General features: G+C 53.2%; 2 protein-coding genes across 14 annotated transcripts; one reads left to right on the top strand and one right to left on the bottom strand.

Annotated features, from left to right (window-relative positions):
* The first annotated feature begins 901 nt into the window (after positions 1-901).
* On the top strand, positions 902-5,893 carry MAD2L2 (mitotic arrest deficient 2 like 2). Of its 7 annotated transcripts, none has more exons than XM_032495191.1 (10): positions 947-1,098; positions 1,239-1,317; positions 1,449-1,500; positions 1,600-1,718; positions 2,759-2,830; positions 3,407-3,507; positions 4,330-4,424; positions 4,745-4,818; positions 5,287-5,379; positions 5,555-5,893. In XM_032495191.1, exons 3-10 carry the CDS (start codon positions 1,461-1,463, stop codon positions 5,594-5,596), a joined length of 636 nt encoding a protein of 211 aa, XP_032351082.1. In that variant the 5' UTR covers positions 947-1,098; positions 1,239-1,317; positions 1,449-1,460; the 3' UTR covers positions 5,597-5,893. The 7 variants fall into 7 exon arrangements, with proteins under 7 accessions (XP_032351085.1, XP_032351087.1, XP_032351086.1 ...); XM_032495189.1 differs by having other exon boundaries at positions 1,239-1,322; XM_032495194.1 differs by lacking the exon at positions 1,239-1,317 and having other exon boundaries at positions 902-1,045.
* On the bottom strand, positions 2,297-18,282 carry FBXO6 (F-box protein 6). Of its 7 annotated transcripts, none has more exons than XR_004325343.1 (8): positions 17,916-18,018; positions 16,380-16,513; positions 10,347-10,642; positions 8,315-8,441; positions 7,692-7,787; positions 6,699-6,834; positions 6,111-6,459; positions 2,297-5,202 (listed from the first exon to the last, which is right to left on the bottom strand). XR_004325343.1 is itself a non-coding variant. In XM_032495188.1 (8 exons), the coding sequence occupies exons 3-7, from the start codon at positions 10,609-10,611 to the stop codon at positions 6,131-6,133; spliced, it is 723 nt and encodes a 240-aa protein (XP_032351079.1). In that variant the 5' UTR covers positions 10,612-10,642; positions 16,380-16,513; positions 17,916-18,018; the 3' UTR covers positions 2,297-5,202; positions 6,111-6,130. The 7 variants fall into 7 exon arrangements, 6 of the variants coding, with proteins under 6 accessions (XP_032351079.1, XP_006192521.1, XP_032351076.1 ...); XM_032495188.1 differs by having other exon boundaries at positions 6,111-6,229; XM_006192459.3 differs by lacking the exons at positions 2,297-5,202; positions 17,916-18,018 and adding an exon at positions 18,190-18,282 and having other exon boundaries at positions 6,019-6,459.
* Between the last annotated feature and the right edge of the window lie 466 nt (positions 18,283-18,748).

The raw sequence follows: 18,748 nt of genomic DNA, 5'->3' as shown, positions 1-18,748 counted from the left end.
CCCAGGGTCTTCCCAGACCTTCCAGAGTCCATGCTTCTAGGGGACTTCCGAGCTATAAAGAGTAGTGGCAGTGGCTGAAAAATTGTGCTGTACACCAGAAATTGACACATTGCAAACTGACTATAACTCAATCAAATCAAAACAAAACAAAAACCAAACCAAACCAAACCAAACAAAACAAGAGTAGTGGCAGAAGACAATTCCGCCCGCCCCTCCCCCACTTAGCTGGGTAACTCCCGCGCCTCGTTTGGCTCATCTGTAAAACGAGGACAATCGTAGTAAACATCGCGTGAGATTGTTTTGAGCATTTAATGGACCAATCCACGGACACACTTAGCTCAGTACCTGGCACCAGGTTGGACCTCTATAAATGTCAGCTATTGTTACGATGCATGAGCCAGGAGGACTTATCTTACTGGGAGGTAAAGACAGGCTGCATTTAGGATCCGGGTGGGCTGGGGGTGGGGACGTCCCCGGTGCGCGCCCGATCTCCCCTGTCCCCGCCCCGGAGCCGGCGGATTCGCTTTCGGTTGGGCAGCTGAGGTTCTGAGGATGGTGACTCCAGAGCTCTCGGCAGATGTCGCTATCCATAGCCCCCAGCTGTGAGCTTCACCTGGCTCTCACCAGCAACACCTACCCGCCCTTTTCCCGCGCCCTAAAAAGAGAGAAATGCCCTGGGGAGGAAAATACGTAGCCTTCCGGTATGGAGACCAAAGCTGTCTTTTTTCGCGCCTACCCAAAATTGAAAGGAAGCGGCGTGGCGCAGCATCTGCCCACTCAGGCCCTGGGATCATACCCGCACGGAGGCAGGGCCCCGCCCCCAAGCCCCGCCCCTCCGGCAGCCGCTCCCTCCCGCACCCGTGGTTGGCTGCGCGGGGAGTGGGCGTAGCTGGAGGCGGGCGCTAGGACCCACCGGAGCACAGCGGACGTCACGGAGCGGCGCCCGGGCCGCGGGTTGAGCGGGAGGCGCGAGTAATCTGGTCGGTGGTTTCCCTCGCGGGGGCCGGGCCGCGATCCGGGAATCGAGGCCGAAGCCGGTACCCTGGTTAGAGGAGAGGGGCAGGATTCCCTCAGGGGAGGAATCCAGCCAGGCAGGGGGTAAAGTCTTATTCCAGCCTAGTTTCGCTTTCCGCGTGCCCCGCTTTACGCTCCCGGCCCTGCGCATCCAGCTGCTTCCTCTGCGGCCGCGGCCGTGCCCTTTATGCGGGCATAGCTCTGTCCTTTTCTACCCCAACCAGACAGCAGGGCGAGGCGGCCAGCGCAGCTGATACCTCCGAGGGCTGACGACAGCGTGAGGGGTCCTTCTCAGCTGCCCCGGTTCGGTGTGAAGGGAGGCGCGGTCCTGCCCCGATGCCCCCCTAGGCGGAGGGGAGGGGCAATGGAGGGGGGCGGGCCCTGCGGCTGCCTGGGCCTTTGGAACTAGCTCCCGCTCCTGCCCCGCCCCCTAGGTATCCAGGAGGATGACTACGCTCACGCGACAGGACCTCAACTTTGGTCAAGGTAGGGTGGCTGGACCTGCGGACCCGGGGTGGGGGGCGAGGGACGGCCTGGGCGGGCGGGCTTCCCCGAGCGCGCGCACCGAGTTCTGCCCCCTCGCAGTGGTGGCCGACGTGCTCTGCGAGTTCCTGGAGGTGGCCGTGCACCTGATTCTCTACGTGCGTGAGGTCTACCCGGTGGGCATCTTCCAGAAGCGTAAGAAGTACAACGTGCCTGTCCAGGTGAGCCCCCACAGTCAGGTTGGGTGCACTGGGTAACCCCGTGCCCCGAATCACAGGAGTGGGTAGGGGGGTATTTTTAACTCTCTTCCACCTTCGGGCTCAGCCCCCTCATTCCCCAGTAGCCTGGCCTTGCCATCTAGTTCCTGGCAGCTGCTGATAGGCCTACAACCTTCCACCTAATCACTGCAGTGGCATTTCCTCTCATCCCCTCTGAATTGGGAGTTCCCCTCGCCAAAAGTTAGGGACCAGACCCTCTGATTAGAGCCCCCCACAACCCTCAACCCCACCATCATTGTATTTTAAAGGTGTCCTGCAACTGGTGAATGGTTGGTTTGGGGAGGGGGTTCCTGTAAACCTCAGGCACCTTCTCTCTCCCCTCATTTACCCTAATTGTAACGGGTTGTTTACAAGTGAAAAGGAGACAAAGCAGTGAATATAAGCTACTCTATCCCCAGTCTCTAGAAGTGCCTGCCCCTTAGCACTCAGTAAATATTAGAATAAATGCCGACTACTGGAAGGTGGTGGAAGCTTAGAGGATATACAGGGAAAGGGAAAAAAGAATCAGCACTTCGAGTGCCCACTGTGTACTAGGTACTTATCGCATTTAATCCTTACTTTTTAATGAAATCTTCAGCAGGTGAAGTAAGTAAAGCTCAGAGAGGTTAAGCCTGAGGGCACACAGCTTCTTAGTTCCAGATTCTTAATGTTTGAAAATTGATTAAATTTCTGGATCCCTTCTCTGGAAAAATGCCTGTTTGCCCAAATACAATTTAGGGACTTCTAGACTCTGGAGGAGCTCAACGAACTCCTGATGCTGTATGAAGTGCTAATGTTGAGACTGAATTCTTAAGATCTCCTAACTTCTCTTCCTCTGGGGATAATCCAGTTCTTTGCCTCATGATGGGTAGTCTGTCCCGGGTGGGGAGCCTGAGGGAACTGATGGGCCTTTCTCTAAAGGCAGAAGGGGCTTTGCGCTGCTGGAGGGAGTGTGGGGTTGTTTCCCCATCCTGCCTCACCAGCCGTCATGGGGTTGTATGCAGATGTCCTGTCACCCGGAGCTGAACCAGTATATCCAGGACACGCTGCACTGCGTCAAGCCGCTCCTGGAGAAGGTGAGGGCACCGGACCCCCTGGCCCACATCACCCCCAGTGCTCCCCCATCCTCCAGGATGGGGTGATGCTGGGACCATGCAGGGTCCCTATGTCTCTAACACCCAGAAGCCTGTTGTCCCCTGCACTCTAGAGACCACTCCTGCTCAGGGCCCAGGGCATGGGGACACATTCAGGGCATCTTGGCCTGGAGCCCTGCCCCAATAGTGGAATTGGCTCCCCAGGTGGGGCCTGCCCTGGAGGATTCTGGGTTCTTCTCAGGCACTCTCTTCCTCCATCCCCAAGTTCTGTCTCAGCTTAGCCGCTCAGTGCTTCTTCCTTCTATCTTGTTCTTCTCTCTGAGATGTCCTGGTATCCCCACGGGGCCCAGGCATCCTCTCCTCTCTGCCTGTACCATTCATTTCTGGGGGTGCCTACTTCAACTTCTCAAACCTCTTTCTGGGCTGTGAGGAACTCTGGGCCTAGAGGCTGAACAGGGCTGCGACTGCCCCTATCCCATCCTTCCCTGGGTAGGGAGGGAGTGGTGGTGGTGGTAGAGGGGTGTCCTGTTCTGGAGTGGGGGGTTCCTGTCCTTGCAGAATGATGTGGAGAAGGTAGTGGTGGTAATTTTGGACAAAGAACACCGCCCAGTGGAGAAATTTGTCTTTGAAATCACACAGCCTCCGCTGCTGTCCATCAGGTGAGCTGCCTCTCTCCCCGTCCATGTGCCAGCTGGTGTGAGGTCCCTAGCTATACCCCTGACCCTCACCCCTTTCCGGTAGCCACTAACTGCCTTGCTAAAGGTCTGAGAGGAGACATGGCAAGGTGTGCTGACCTAACAAGGCTATTAGTGGCGGAGTTGCAGCCGGCCGCCCCCAAGTCTCTGTGAACATCACACAGGTTACAAAGAGACCCTCCTGTATCAAACCTTGAAAATCACAGCATTGGCAAATGGCTAGTCCCAACCTCATTTTGTAGATGGAGAAACCAAGGTCAGAGAGATGACCTTGACCTGGTCACCCAAATGGTGGCAAAGCCAGGACACAGACCCGGTTCCTGACTTCCCAGTCAAGCATCCAGTCCACAGTCAACTTGAAGTTGACTTTGGACGGGTGTGTTGGGCTGGTCAGCTACCGGCTTCCTGTGATGAGGTCAGAGCACTGGAATCTGTCCCCACTTGCTATGTGGCCTTGGGCAAGCCCTCTCCCTTCCCAGCTTGGTGTCCTAGAGTATGAAGTTTGGGCTGTGTCCTGGTTCTCAGACCCGGCTGCACGTTACAACCACCTACTGGGGTTCCCTACACCCTTTGCCCACCATTCTGACTTAATTTGTCTGTGATGGTACTTAGCATTGGTTTTAAACTCCCCAGATGCTTTAGCTGTGTAGAGATAGGTAGCCAAGCCCTCAAAAATACCAGGCGGAGGGGACTCTGCACCCGAGGGCTGCTTCCAGGGTTGACTGCCTGCTGGTGGGAGGGGGGCCACCCGTGTGCTGGGAGACCCTCTTCCTCTCTCCTTCCCAGCTCAGACTCCCTGCTGTCTCACGTGGAGCAGCTGCTCCGGGCCTTCATCCTGAAGATCAGTGTATGTGATGCTGTCCTGGACCACAACCCCCCTGGTATGCTCACACCCCACCCCCTCTTCTCTGGGTGTTTCCATGGCTACTTGTGTTGGTCTGTGTCCTCAGGTCCCTATTTGTCTGCACCAAGTCTCCTCTCTTTCTTTCTGCCTTTTGTAACTGCTCCAAAAGCCCACCCTCTCCAGGAAGCTTCCCTGATTGACTCCACCTGGCTTCAGTCTTCCTGTTGACTGTCTTGTCTTAGTACTTGGTTAACACTGTGCTGTGGGGCTGCTGAGCCAGCTAGGGAGGTGGGAGGAAGCTGTGTCCCGAGGCAGGCATGGGGTAGCCCAGTCTTGACCAAACTCTTGCCTCTTTAGGCTGCACCTTCACAGTCTTAGTGCACACGAGAGAAGCTGCCACTCGCAACATGGAGAAGATCCAAGTCATCAAGGTGAGATGAGGCTGGTGTGGAAGGGTGGGTGGGGAGGCAAGATAGCCAGGATGCTCTGAAAACCAGAGCTCTGACCAGCAGGGGTGTTGCTGGAGGCAGCACCTGGCACACAGTAGGCTCTCATTGTGTGTCAGCCCTGTGGCCACCTGCCTGTCATCGCCCCACCTGGGCTCTCAGTGCTGAGAGGAGGGCGCAGCTCAGTGGGGTTCTCAAGAGAGGGGATCCTTGATCCAATTTCACAACTGGTGTTTGGGGCTTGTTAAATCACTTGGGTTCCCAGCCCACCTTGGGTCTCCAGTCTCAGCCTGTCTGGTGGACGAACCTGGGAATCGGCACTGCCAGCGGTTCCCTGGCGATTCGGATGCTCCCTGAAGTCTGAGGGCCCTAGTTCGGGGAAGGGAAGGGGTAGCAAAGTGAGGGTAGGCCACAGCCAGCCCCCTGCCACCCTTCCCTTGGTCGCCTCCCTAGGACTTCCCCTGGATCCTGGCAGATGAGCAGGATGTCCACATGCACGACCCCCGACTGATACCCCTAAAAACCATGACATCGGATATCTTAAAGGTGAGCTGCTTGGGGGAGGTGACCAGGGTGTGGCTGGCTTAAGACTCTCAGTCCCCTCTTTCCCTTAATGCTGGCTGTGGCTACACAAGCCCACTCTTGGCAGAGGCCCCATGGGTCCTCCAGAGTAGGGGCCCTGGCTATCCACCTGACCATGGCTGTTTGTTCCTGCCATTAGATGCAGCTCTATGTGGAAGAGCGAGCTCATAAAAGCAGCTGAGGGTGTGCCTGCCCATGGATGCCACAACCAACCATCGGACTTTGGGGGCCCTCACCTAGGGCAGTACTGCAGGGCCACCCTGATTCCAAGTGCTCTTAATGCCTCTACGTATGGACCCCTGACCCTCCAGCCTGGAGCTGCTCAGGCCTGACTGCCTTCATGGAGGAATTCTCCCCAGGCGGGCAGTGAAGGGCACTGGGACCTCGATTTCTCAGCCTCCTGGGATTCAGCCGGCCAACGCTGTCTGTCTCAAATGCTGTGCTGTGAGTTATTTCAATAAAGAGCCCCAAGGGCTGAGCTGGGTTGTCACTGCCTGGGTGGGAGCCATAGGTGCTGCCAAATTCACCTGGGGGGAGGGGCTGCTCCTCCACCAAAGGGCCAAGGACCTGGCACCCCTGCCCCTAGATCCAACCCCAGGCTGGTTTTACTGAAAACATTTATTACAACAAAATGACAGAGCTATGTAACAGTAAGTTACCACAAACTGGTGGGTTTGCCCTCAGTCGGAACTTACGCGGAGGGACTTGCTGCCCACTATAGGCTCAGCTCTTGCCTGGAGGCAACCTTTGGCACTCCACTGGCCGGGACAGAGGACGGATGAATGGCTGTCAGATGACAGGCTGTCAGAAGGGCCTGTGGAGATGGAGTGGGGAAGGCAGGTGGGTAGCCTCCTCCGGCCCCTGCAGGGTCTAGGGGTGAGCCGTGGAGGGGGCCGGGTTCCTGGTCATCTTATGGCTGATGACGATGCTGCTGTTGGTGACACGGGGCCCGTACCAGCCTGCCCAGAACTGGGTGTCCTTGCCCCCGTGCTGGAAGAGGATGTGGCGGACACCTGGAGGGTAATCCGAGAAGGTGTGGGAGACCTGGGGGGAGGAGAGAGGAAGTGACCACCAGGACTGGAGAGGGGACAAGACAGGGTAACCACTGACCCTGGGAGGGGAAGAGTGGAACCAGGTCCTGGAGGGGAGAGCTGCCTGGCCAGAAGGCAGAAACTCCAGGCAGAGGACTGGGGGCACTCCGGGCCCTGGGGCTGCCCCCTTACTTCCTGCCATCCTGGATGTGGGAGAAGCGGGTGGCAAGGGGCAAGCAGGTCAGGCCTCACCTCTGTCCACCTGGCATCGTTCCACTGATGGATGGTCACAGGCGGGGGCTCAAAGGAGGCTAGGATGATGTAGTCGGCCGAGGCCAGCTGTACTCGGATGTGGTAGGTGCAGCCACAGTCTGCCCTGGCGGCGAACCTGAGGGAGGGTGGGGCTTAGGACCGTGCACTCCAAGGCAGAGGTGGCCCTGGAGGCCGGCAGGCAGCGGGCCCACAATTAGAACTCTGAGTTTCATTTCCCTGCCCTGCCCTGCTGGCTTCAGGGCTCCTCGTGTCCCACTGTGCCCCCAGGGTAAGCAGTCTATCCACGCTGGGCCTCAGTGAACCCATCTGAGAAAAGGGGCATCCATTCCGGGTGTTCCAGTGAGGATGTCACCATAAAAAGCATAACGCCTGGGCTGTCAGATCTGTGTCACCTGTACATGATAATGGACTGGGCGGTGGATCCAAAGGAGGTTCGAGAGGGGTGGCCCGTGTGATGGGGGTTGGTACAGAGCTCATCCTTTGCTCAGCCCCGCAGCTCTGCACACCTCTCAGCCCTCAACCCTGCATCCTCAGTGGTGGCCCTGGGGCCTGACTGGAACTGGGGTCCTGCTTCTGCACTGGGCCAAGCCAGAGCCTTGCAAAGCTCTGGGCACAGAGTAGGAGCTCGGGACAGAGTTGTGGGATGAACAGTGAAAGGGGCAGGAAAGGCAGATTCACAAGGAGGCAGGAAGTAGCTGCGAGGTCCAGAGAGGAGGGGTCCTGTTTTCAGTGCTGCTTCAGTGCCTGTGTGTGACAACTCATCTGTTGGCCTCGGACTCTCCACCTGTAAACTGGGGTTCACATCTCCTGCTGACTTAGGGAGGAGGAGGGCCCAGGAGGTGCTGTGTCTGTCAGTGGCGGGGGAGCCCCTGCCCCAGGACATTGCCAGCACCGTGGGCACTCTCTACAGGGGTTCTCAGGAAGAGAAGAGGGAGGGATGCAGAGTGTGGGATGGGTGTGGGCCCTACTCACCAGTCCTTAACCACGATGTCCGGCCGGAAGGTGTCCAGTAGCTCCTCCCAGTAGCCCTCGGCTTTGAGGTCTATCAGCTGGGACTTGAGACACATTCTGGGGAGCAGAAGGAAAGGTGTGCATTCCCAGGCATGGTCTGCATGGCCCGGACCCAGGGAGATGGTTCAGCGGACCCAGCAGTAGCCCTGACCACTGCAGGGCAGCCACTGGTGCTGACTCTGGCTTCTACCTCCCTGCAGGCTCATGAGAAACATTCGGGGAGCTTCACCCCCTTGTGACTGGGCAGCATCTCATCCCAGTCTCTAGGCCCAGTCTCCCAGGGCCCTGAGGAGGGCGCCTCCGTGAACTCACATCCCTAGAGGAGCAACAGCCTGTGCCACCCCTGACTTACCCTAACCACCCAGCGGGCTCCCAGCCTCCTCAAACTGCTGTCCACCCCACTGCCTGTGAACCCAGCCACGGCGGTGACGCATGCTCAAGGAAGCAGTACATGTAGACCCTGAGCTGGTTTTGGAACCACCTCCCTTGAGCTTTGCAGAGAGGCCCTCACTTAGGCCTGGGGTTTGGCAAAGGTGTCCTGACCCTCTTCCCTCCATACAGCTTCTTGGTTTAGTTTGTCTTACTCATAGGACGTGACAAAGTACTTCTTGACTTTGGAGTCAGGAAACTCTGTGCCATGAGGTCCGGGGAGGCGCTCCACCTTCCAGTGGTCCCCCCCATTGGAGTCGATTTGCCAGGACGTCATATCCTCTAGGAGAAGCAGAAGCCAAAGTGAGATCCGTGGTGTGAGTGTTCAGTCTGGCCCTCCCCACCTGGTCCTGGGATGGAGAGGGTAATGCTCAGATCTCAAGGTGTGCACCACAACCGTGCCTTGGAGCCACCCTACAAGGCTCCCCTCCACCCACCATTCCCCCCTGTGCCCACCACATCAGCTCTGATCTGGGTCCCTCTCCCTCCTGCTCTGTCCCTGACTGGCTCAAATCCTAACCTGAAATTGGAGAAAGAGTATTACCAGAAATTCCGAACTGACATTTCCTTGCTTCCGTGTTGCCGAGGGGCTCTGGGAAGTACCCAAGTTTCAGCTCTCAAATCATATTATGAAGGGCCCGTGATGGTACTTATGTTCTTAAGGGCCAATGTGAGATTGTCCCGACTCCGACTGCTTACTTGACGATTGACATTCTCCAGATGTCAGGGTCCAGGAGGTTAACTACGTGACTGAGATCTGAGGTCCTGCGAACCTACTGTGCCGACTTGGTCCCCCTCTGCCCAGGGCAGGAGGGATGACTGGGAGGCTGAGCGTCCTCTGTGTTGGTGGTGTGTAGTGACCCCGCATTGGTGGAAGGATCCCCAGTGGGTTGGCTCGGCGGGTATGGAGGCATAAAGCTGTCCTTCCTGTCTCCCCCTTCAGACTGAGCTGAGAGGACCTCGGGAAACAACACTGCTTCCCCACCTAGGCTTTCCAGAACAATCTTCCCAAATTCCTCCCTTGCTCCCTCTACTAGGAGCTGACATCTGTTCCCTCAGGTGCCTTGGGGAACTCCCAGTAGAGCATCAGAGGAGTAATTCAGAAACCCGGGAGCCGGGCTGGTACCCAGGGCAAGCCCAAGGGGAGAGCTGAGCAAGGCTGGGCGGCCACTGCTGGGCCCTGTGCCCTGTGCCAGGCAAGGCTGCAGGCTGGCTCTGCAGGCCTGTGTGAGCTGAGCTGGCGGCCGAGTCCAGTCCCGTCAGACGAGGAGACTGAGTGTCTGGGATGCTGTCTGTGAGGCCTCTGAGAGGGGCCTGAGGGCCTTCAGCAGTGGGGACCAGACCCCAGAAACTGGGCAAGTTCTGTTTCTTTGGGCAGGACACTCATCGCGGGGGCCTAAGGCTCCCCGTCTATAAAATTGAGCCAACCTTTCTTATGTGGCTCTCAGGATCCTCATGAGGATAAAGAGAAAACAGACACTAAAGGGATTCTAAGTGTGTAAAGTCTGCCTCTAAACCAATTGCTGCTGTAGCCCCAACAAGAAGCATGATGCCTGGTACCTCGTAGGTACTAAAAGAAGGGGGAAAACCCTCGGCAAATTTATAAGAGAACATGAGCTAAACGGGTTTCAACCATGTGATCGTAGTTACCTCTCAAGTTCCTCATTTTCTTCCTCTGCACGATCAGGTAACAGGAGGGTAAGCACGCTTGTAAAGACCTCAGACTAGTGCCTGACACAGACAAAGCCCTCCCTCAACGTCAGGCAGCACAGACTGAACTGAAGGGGAGGGGGTCTGCAGTGTGTTCACTCACTCAACAAACATTTCCTGAACACCTGCTGTGTGGACATGGGCTGCAGGGTGGCAAGAGCCGTCATGCCCCAGGAACTTGAAGTTTGTGGCAGAGAGAAAAAAAAAAAAGAGAGACAAAGTAATGACAGGCTATGACAAGTGCTATGAAGGAAGGACACGGGGTGACAGAGCACAGAGGGGGAGCACTACTTTCATCAGATGAAGGATCAGGGCAGATCTCTGAACTGAGATCCGAAGAATGAGGAGAGGGCCCAAGGGGGCATGACAAGTGTTCAGGGGGTGACAGAACATTCCAGATAGTGTAGGAACAGCAAGTGCAAAGGTCCTGAGGTTCAGGAAAGAGAGGGAATCGGCCCAGCAGCAGCTGCAGCCCACCTTCAGCACATGGGTTGCGCAGGAGGTTCCTGCGAAGGCTGCACAGAAAGAAAAAGACCTTCCAGTCGGCCACGGGCTGGTCCCAGTCCTCGGTGACGAAGCCCTCACGCAGGCATTTTCGCTTCCAGAGGGTCACGAGGTCAATGATGTCGCGCCAGAGACTGCAGACAGGGCGGCAGTTCAGCAGCAGCTGGCGGGCGGGCAGGTGCATGAACACCTCCAGCAGGATGCTCTCGGGCAGCTCGTTGATGCTGACCCCGGCCATGGCTGTGCCAAGGTGGGGTGCATGCACAGGCCTGTGGGGAGCAACAGTGCTCAGGAGCCCTGATCAAGGAGGTGGACCCCTCAGATCCCTAGGGACCTGGACCAGGGACTCCTAATTCTGTTTCCTCTTTGGGGAGAGGTTAGGGAGCACCTGAGCACCCTTCTAGTACACAGCAGAGCCTCAAAATATGGAGAGGTCACATGTTATGCACATTTGGAAGAATGCAATGAAAATATTAATAAAATCTTTAGGGACCAATTTTTTTAAGAGGCCCCATCCCCCAGTAAAAAATTAATTGCTTAATTTTAAGTTGGTGGGCCTGGTGAACTGTGAGATAGTGCCAAGGCCATGCTGTTGTCTGGAAGCTCTGCAGAGACCTTTGTTGATGTTACTTTAATGCTGTGAATTCACCATTGGAACATAAAACCTTTATTCATGTCATCCACAGACTAGCTCACAACGTAAGTGATGGGCTTGGTGGGCTAGTGCTGAGACTCAAACTTCCTCTCCCCAAGCTGCTCACTTTGGCCTGGAATCCGGATGTGATGAAGCATCCGAATGAGGAGGCTCCCCACCACAGTTCTGGGGTGGGCGTCAGGCCACTCTGCAATGCCCAGGAACCTAAAAGCAGATCGAGGCGAAAGAAGCAAGACTGCTTGGGTTTGAATCCTGGCCTGCAGTGACTAGCCAGGAAGGTGTAAAAAGGAGATGGTAACTGTCCTGACTTCAGAAGGGCTGGGAGGACAGAGTTAGTACCAGTACAGCATTTAGCATGAGGATAGTTGAGCAGTGCTCCAAAGCATCGTTACCCACACCCCTAGCATTGAAGCAAAACCACTCTCCAGTAGCTGTGGAGTTAGCTGCCCCCAAGAACACCTTCCTCCCTTGACATCTGAATTGCATGGGGGTTTGGGAAAATTACAGAGCCACTACCTCAGCCTGAATTCTGCCTGGCGGGGAGGTCCTGGTTATCCAGCTCTCTAAGGGGACTCCCCTAGGTGGTTGGGGTTGGGCCTGTGGCCATTGTCACTCAAGATGGCTTGAGCAGATGGCCCTTATCTGCCTATGGGTGGGTGGGTGGGGATATTCTCCCACATGTAAGGACACTGGGGAGACTTCTCATTTTCCACTGAGATGTGGCCAAAGAAGCAGTTGTTAACCTAAAACAGTAACACAGTCAGGTATTTTACCAGCAAAGCAGATCATGTGGGAGCAACTGCAATGTGGGTCATGCAACTGGTGAACCACTTGTAAATCCCATTAAGCAAAGGAGAGGGAGCTCTTTTACAGAAGAGAAGGGGAAGTAGGGAGGGGCTGTTAGAAACTTAAAGTCCACTGGAGGAAGCTGGGAGTTCCAGATATAGTGGCTTTTCATTGGCTAGTCAGATGCTTCAACAAATTTGTGTTCTTTCACTAGTTTTACAACACTTCCACTGTGCTAAACATCTTCAGACCTCAGAGTTAGTCAAACGTACTATTAGAACCCAATGGGCAAAATTCACAGGGACTCTCCAAAAAAAAAAAAAATTGCCATTGGTCCTTCTAAATCTCAGAATCAACCCTTTTGGAATTCAGACTCTCACTCTTTGAGATAGCCACAGGGTACCCAATGCACCTGGCTCCTCCCACTTTTGATCGGCAGCTGATAAAAGGAGATGAATTTCAGTATCGTAAAGGCCTAATTGCTTCTATTAAAAATAATGATGTTCTGGTAGAGCAGGCTTTTTCATAGTGCAGTCTTAGGAGACAAAGACCATAAGCATCACATCTTTCAACCTGGAGATTTCATCTATTGGAAAAGACACCTCCAGAAGGACTCTCTTCAACTTCACTGGAAAGGCCCCATCAGGTAGTGCTAACCTACCCTTGTGCCACTGAACTCCAGAGAACAGACTCCTGGATTCACGTGACACATCTAAAGAAAGCGCCAGATTCAGACTAGACCTGCACACCATCTGGTGCCCTGAAGATAAAGATTTCCCGGAATTGAAGCAGATGACACTGATGAGACAGCTTTTCCTAAGATGTCTAGACACGTCTAGACATTTTCCTAAGGCCTGTTACAAGGTTTAGAATTCACAGAAGCCTCTCTCTTTCATCTAAACTAGAAAACTGACTCTGGATTCTTATCCAAATTCAGTCCCTGAATTTGCAACCTACAGTCTGTTGTTGAAGCACTGACCAGTAAAATGACCCTTGATCACTTTGAACTTCAAGAGGGTTCCCCAGGCAGGGATAATCTTTTCTCACAAAATTGTAGCCACAGAAGAAGCAGTGACCTGTCTGCAAGGGAAGGCTTCAGTCCAGTAAGAAAACATACAGATCATGTGTAAAAGACATTTATATCCAGGAGATGGAGGCAGCTGTATGAAATCCATCTACTAATCTCTGCATGGCCCCTGAGGCTATTCAGAGTGTCTGGGAGCAGTGCAAACAGGTTTCCTGTTTTGTACTTTGGACAGGTGGGACAAGAGGGCAGGCACTCTTTGTGACCTTATTAATATTCCCCAACACTGATTCACGAGTGCTATCATTTTGTCAGTGGGGCGATAGTTTTAATGCACGCACAGTGATAAGGATTGGGAATCAGACTTTCTGGTAGGACCAGTTTGTTATTTGGTCCAAACCAGAATTCTCTCTTTCTGTTGAACCAACTAGATCTCCAATATTGTTTTTCCTTTTCTGGGGTGTTGGGCATTTCTAGTCAATTTTTCTAGATTGTTATCTTAGGGAGCATCCCTTTGGATCACGACAGAGGTTTGGCCATTGGTTCCTTTGAGGGCAGCGTCTTGGGCAGAAACATGCTTGATTTCCTTTAGCCTATAGAGGCTCGAGCCTGGAATGCCCAGGGATATTAATCATAGTCAAGGCAGCTGGCAAGAGTACAGCATCTAATCAATTTTGGATGTAAGAATCATTTTATTTATTTATTTTTATTTTTAGGTGGGGAGGTACTTAGGTTTACTTGGTTGTTTTGTTTTGTTTTGGTTTTTTTTTGTGGAGGTACTGGGGACTGAACCCAGGACCTGTATGTGCTAAGCACGCACTCTACCACTGAGCTATATCCTCCTCCCCTATAAGAACCATTTTAAATCTTTTTCCCATTAAAGGTAAGGAAACCTTGTTGTTTCCAAGTCACCCCAGAGTCATGGGTTGCTCTAAAGGCATACTGATTGCAGGTATAAATGTCTGCGGTTTTGCCCTTGGCTAAAGGACAGGCCCCAGTGAGAGCATTTCATTCAGCCTATTGGGTAATTCAGCCATAGGTAAAGGTGTTGCTTCAATGACATCAAAAGGAGTTGCCAATAGCATACCCAGCACAATATTTACCACTTTCTCCCTTTAAATGAGAACCATCAGTAAACCATGAAAAACTGGCATTGGTTAGAGGAGTCTCCTGTGAATTATTACACGGAGTCAGAGGTGATTGGTCAGCGTCAGGCAGCCGTGAGGGGTTTCATGAGTGAAGGAGGGGAGAAGAGCAGCAGGGTGGAGGTTAGTAACTGTGAGAGTTACAGGAGGAGCAGGTAGCAAAAGGATTTCATAAGAGGCGAGGTGACTGAAAGTACTGCGTGGATGAGAACCTAGGAGGGCTTCCACTGCATGGGGGATAGACATGGTTAAAAGGGATCCTATGATTATCTCTTTTGTGGCCTTAACCAGAAGGGCAGGCAGGAATGGCTCTGAGGCAAAGGGAATATCCCTTGCACCACAGGGCCCAGCTGTTGGCTACAATACCTACAGGTCCATGATGGTCCCCAGGTTTTGGGGTGACTATGCCAAGGGCATTCCCTTCCTTCTCATATACAAAGAGGGAAAAGGGAAGCTGATAATTAGGCTGTCCAAGGGCAGGTGGTCTCGTTAAGCTCTTCTTTAAGTCTTCAAAGGCTGTGTCATCTTGATCCCCCCAATTAATGGGGTCAGCTTTGCTGGTTTTAATAAAGCAGGTAGGGGCTGAGCCATAGACAGAAATTTGGAATCTGATTTTGACAGCAGCCCGAGAAAACCTCATAATTGGCACTTAGTTTTAGGTTTGGGGACGTTCAGGATGCCATGAAGCCTATTTGGATTCAAATGTCATCCCTGTTGTGAGATGAAGTGCTCTAAATATTGAACCTGAATTTGAGCAAACTGCAGTTTTTCTTTGGAGACTTTATGTCCCTTTAAAGCCAAAACTTTTAGCAGATGGATGCTGTCTTCTCATAAGGTTTGAGAAGGAGAGCGTGAGGGCAAATCATCTAAATATTTTTTCCAGCACCCTGGCTCTTTGCAGTAGCAGAAACCAGGTTTTTGGTTTTGTTTAGGGACCTTCATTTGCTGGAGTTGAAGATTAAGATTTTTAGTGGTCTTTCTTTTTGGTGACTCATCTAGGGTGCAAGTGAGCTGATTTGCCACATAAATCTAGAGTGGGCGTAGTTTCCCATTCCATCCTGGTTCTGTTAACTAAAAGATTCCGGTTCAGCCCATTCATAAACATGGAGGCAACAGCTACCCTAGTGGACTCAGCATCTGAAGGGAGACCAGAGTTTTCTTTAAAAGTAACCTGAAGTTGATTGGAAGAGTCACGAACAGGTTCATTAGATTTTTGTGTGCAAGGCTGAATTTTGTTCCGATCAACAGGTTTAGGAAAGGCTACTGCAATTGCTCAGTGGAGGCTTTCAGGCAGCGTTCTAGCCTCTTGCCAAAATTAGGGGCTGGCTCTTCTAAATCTCCTCCAGAATGTTCCCACCGGGCTAGTCTCACCCACAGTTTGCTTGACCCTCACCAACGAATACGTGGACTAACTGATATAAATCTGAGAAGCCAGAATGGTGGGTTTGAACAAACTAGGTTAAAATCTTTGACGAACCTACGGGGGTCCTCAGTTACTTTAGGAAACTCTTTACAGCTCACAGTTCGACATTTGTCCAGGGACTGTAAGTAATTCTGAGGTTTATTTCAATCCTCAAAAGATTTAACTGTGAAGGAGCAGGTTCTGATAGGTTCAAAGGAAGGATCAGGAAGAATCAGCAGAGCTTTTAGGAATAAGGGAAGCTCAGGAAGAATCAGAAGAGGGCGGGGCAGAAGGAAAGGAAGATGGCGCCTGGGATGGGGTCGCGCACAAGATGACAGCCAGCGTCCGGCGACGAAGACGACCGGGGCAAAAGAGACCTCAGAAGTCCATTTTGTCTTGCTTTAAAATTTTGTTTGCCTCGGTTAATTTAAAAATTGTGTTTGGCAAAGAGGTAATTTGAAACTCCTGATAAGTTTTGGAAGTCTTAAAATATCAAACAGAAAAGGTGTCCAGTTCAGTTTTGACCATTTCATATCCATGGCTGTCTAACAGAAGTTTAAGAAAGGTAAGTTTGGGGAGTTCAAAAGTTCCCCATATTGGCCCTTGATGTTTTAAATTACTTTTGTTTCAGGTGGCCCCTTTAGTTAGCAATGCATATGAGGAAATACTGCAGTTTTTAAACAGAAAATGGCTCAGGGTCCCTGAAAAGGGGGAGGCACCCTCAAAACATTTAGATAACTGGGATCCCATTTTTCAGGGGTTTTTCTCTAGAACAAAAGAATAATTCTTAAACAGCCTGTGGACCAAATACCAGCATAGTTCCAGTAGGAACAGCCTGATTTCAAAAGAGTGAGGCTGAAGTGCCAATAGAGTACTCACAGGTAAGACAAGGCCTTAACTAAAAAACACAAAGCCTTTAAACAGATTCCAAATAAAGCCTGGAGAGAGTCAAAACGCAAAAAGGGCAGAGCTCGGATCCAGGAGAAAAACTCACCCTCAAACTCCAGGGTCGTTGAGAAAGCAGTGAGCTCACTGGGCTCTGTGGGTACCAGCACCTGTTCGCTCCCCAGCCTCAGAGTTGTCAAGGGTCTTCTCTGGCTCTTGGTGGAACCTCCATGTAATGTTAACCTAAAACAATAAAATAGCCAGTTATTCCACTAGCAAAACAGGTTTATTTGGGAGTGGCAAAGAACTGCAATGCAAACTATACAACTATGGTGAACCATTTGCAAGCCTCGTTAAGCAAAGGAGAGGGAACTCTTTTTATAGAGAAGTGGAAGTTTGGCGTGGTCATTATAAACAAAAAGTCAATTGGAAGACACTGGAACTTGGAAGTATAATGGTTTTTCATTGGCTGAGTTATGACAGTCTCTCATTGGCTGAGCTGTTGTCAGACAGGGAGAAAATCTTCACTGCTGCTGGGAGTAGTAAAGCAGCCGTCACTTCCCACCGGAGACAAAGTATGCCTCTAGCTGCTGGGGTTGTATTGACTGTCAAGTGTTCCTCCTCCTTGCTTCCTGACTTCATTTTTCAGGTTTCCCTTGATTAATTTTCATACGTTTCACAGGCTTCTCAAAGCTCTCATCCCCACCAAAAAATGAGGATTGGCACACGGTCTGGCGCCTGCCCTGGAAGGGGCATTTTACTAGAGAAAAAAATAAAGATAAATAAGGTACTTGTATCTTGTGCAAAACTCCACGACGGAAAAATACTCCTTGTGGCCAGGTCTTCTGACTTTTCAGGAGAAATTGTAAACATATTTTAAATACACGAACCGTCAGTTTTTAAATGTTGGCAACTTCTAAAAGCATTGTCTAGGCCAAATAAAAGTCGCTGGGCTCCAAGACAGAGGCGTCTTAGGTATGAAGTTTCTCCCCGTTATCCAAAGTCTGGTCTTCGGCTCTGGTCGCATGTTACCACCAGACTCCACCCCTAAAGCCTGACTGCAGAGCGGTGTGGCAGAGTGAAGGCCATCCTGCGGCACTCTGGGATGGAGACGTCCACGCCGGCCCTAAGCAGCTACCTCGCACCGACTGGGCTTCCCATGAGCCAATCCCGGAGCCAAGCGCTGGCCTTTCCTCCACAGACCCTCTCAACAACCCCTTAAGGCACTGTTACCAAGCCCATTTCTGAAAGCAGAAGCTGAGGCTTGAGAAAGTTAGGCCCTCGTCCCAGGCCCCGCGGGCGTGACGGTGCCCAGAGGCCCTAGACTGTCCCCGGCTGGGGCGCTGCACGCGAGTTGAGGCCGGAGTGGCCGCGGATGTCCAGGCTGCTCCGGGACGCACCCGCCGGCGGAGCAGCATTCTGCGCAGCAGCGACCAGACCCTGGCGACTGGCCCCGCCCGCGCCCCGCCCCATGACCCGCCCGGAAAAGCATCCCCCCCGCCCCCGCCGCGGATGCCGGCGTCCCAGCCCTCCCGAGACAGCGTCCGCGGGCTCGCTTAACGCCCTGGCGACCCCTGGCGCCGGACACTCAAGCCCCCTCCCGCGCCTGTCGCCCCTTCTACCCACCCCCCGGCTGGGCCGAGACCTGGGCGCGGGGCGGGGCGCTCAGCGGAACCAGAACTTCGGCCCGGCCTGGAGCCTGTCGCCTCCGCGGCGCCGTCCCCTATGGCCCGCCCCGCGCCTGCGTCACGCGCTGCGCTCGGGTGGCCTCCCTCCTGCCCCAGGCGGCCGCTCCCACCGCCTCGCCCCGCCCCACGCCAGGACCCGTTCCCCAGGAGCGAGAAAAGGAGTCTGGGGTCCTCAGGGCGGGGGCCGCGCTATGGGAGCTCCAGACCTCGTCTCCCGAACCTCAGTCTTACCCTCCAGGCGGTGGGCGGCTCATCAGCGGGGACCCATCTTCTCTGTGCTTCCTCCTCCCGGAACCTCCTCCTGGCCACTAAGAAGTGGCCTAAGGCCTTTGACCTCATAGTTCTCTGGACGCTACGGTAGGGAGGTGTGGCCAGCTTCCTGCCCTGAAGCGGTGGGCCCCCTCTTGGAGGGTGACTGATAACACTCCAGCCTTGAGCCTGGCTCCTGCCTTCCCTTGGGCAGGCCTCAGTTTACTCAAAGGTAAATGTCTCCCTGCGGTTTTGTTAGGACTAAGTTCATTAATTCCTTTCTTCGTTCAACAAATAATTCTCAAGCACCTACTTCAGGCAGCCACAGTGGGTCGTGCAGGCTGTGCACTGCACAAGGGTGCCTCACCCAGGCCAGTCTGTTAACTCATCAAGGCTGCACCTTCTCTAAGGAAGGGTGTTTTGGTTTTTCTGGTTTTTTGTTTTTTTTTTTTTTTTTTTTTTGCTGTGTGGTGGTAGCTACTCTGACTGGGGACCTAAAATAGCTCACTGATGAGTGAACTAATGCAATAACAGTACTCAC

This window comes from Camelus ferus, chromosome 13 (assembly GCF_009834535.1).
Source record: "Camelus ferus isolate YT-003-E chromosome 13, BCGSAC_Cfer_1.0, whole genome shotgun sequence".
In the NCBI taxonomy this organism is placed as follows: domain Eukaryota; kingdom Metazoa; phylum Chordata; class Mammalia; order Artiodactyla; family Camelidae; genus Camelus; species Camelus ferus.
Note: the sequence above shows the minus strand (reverse complement) of the source record. Positions and strands in the feature narration are given on the sequence as shown.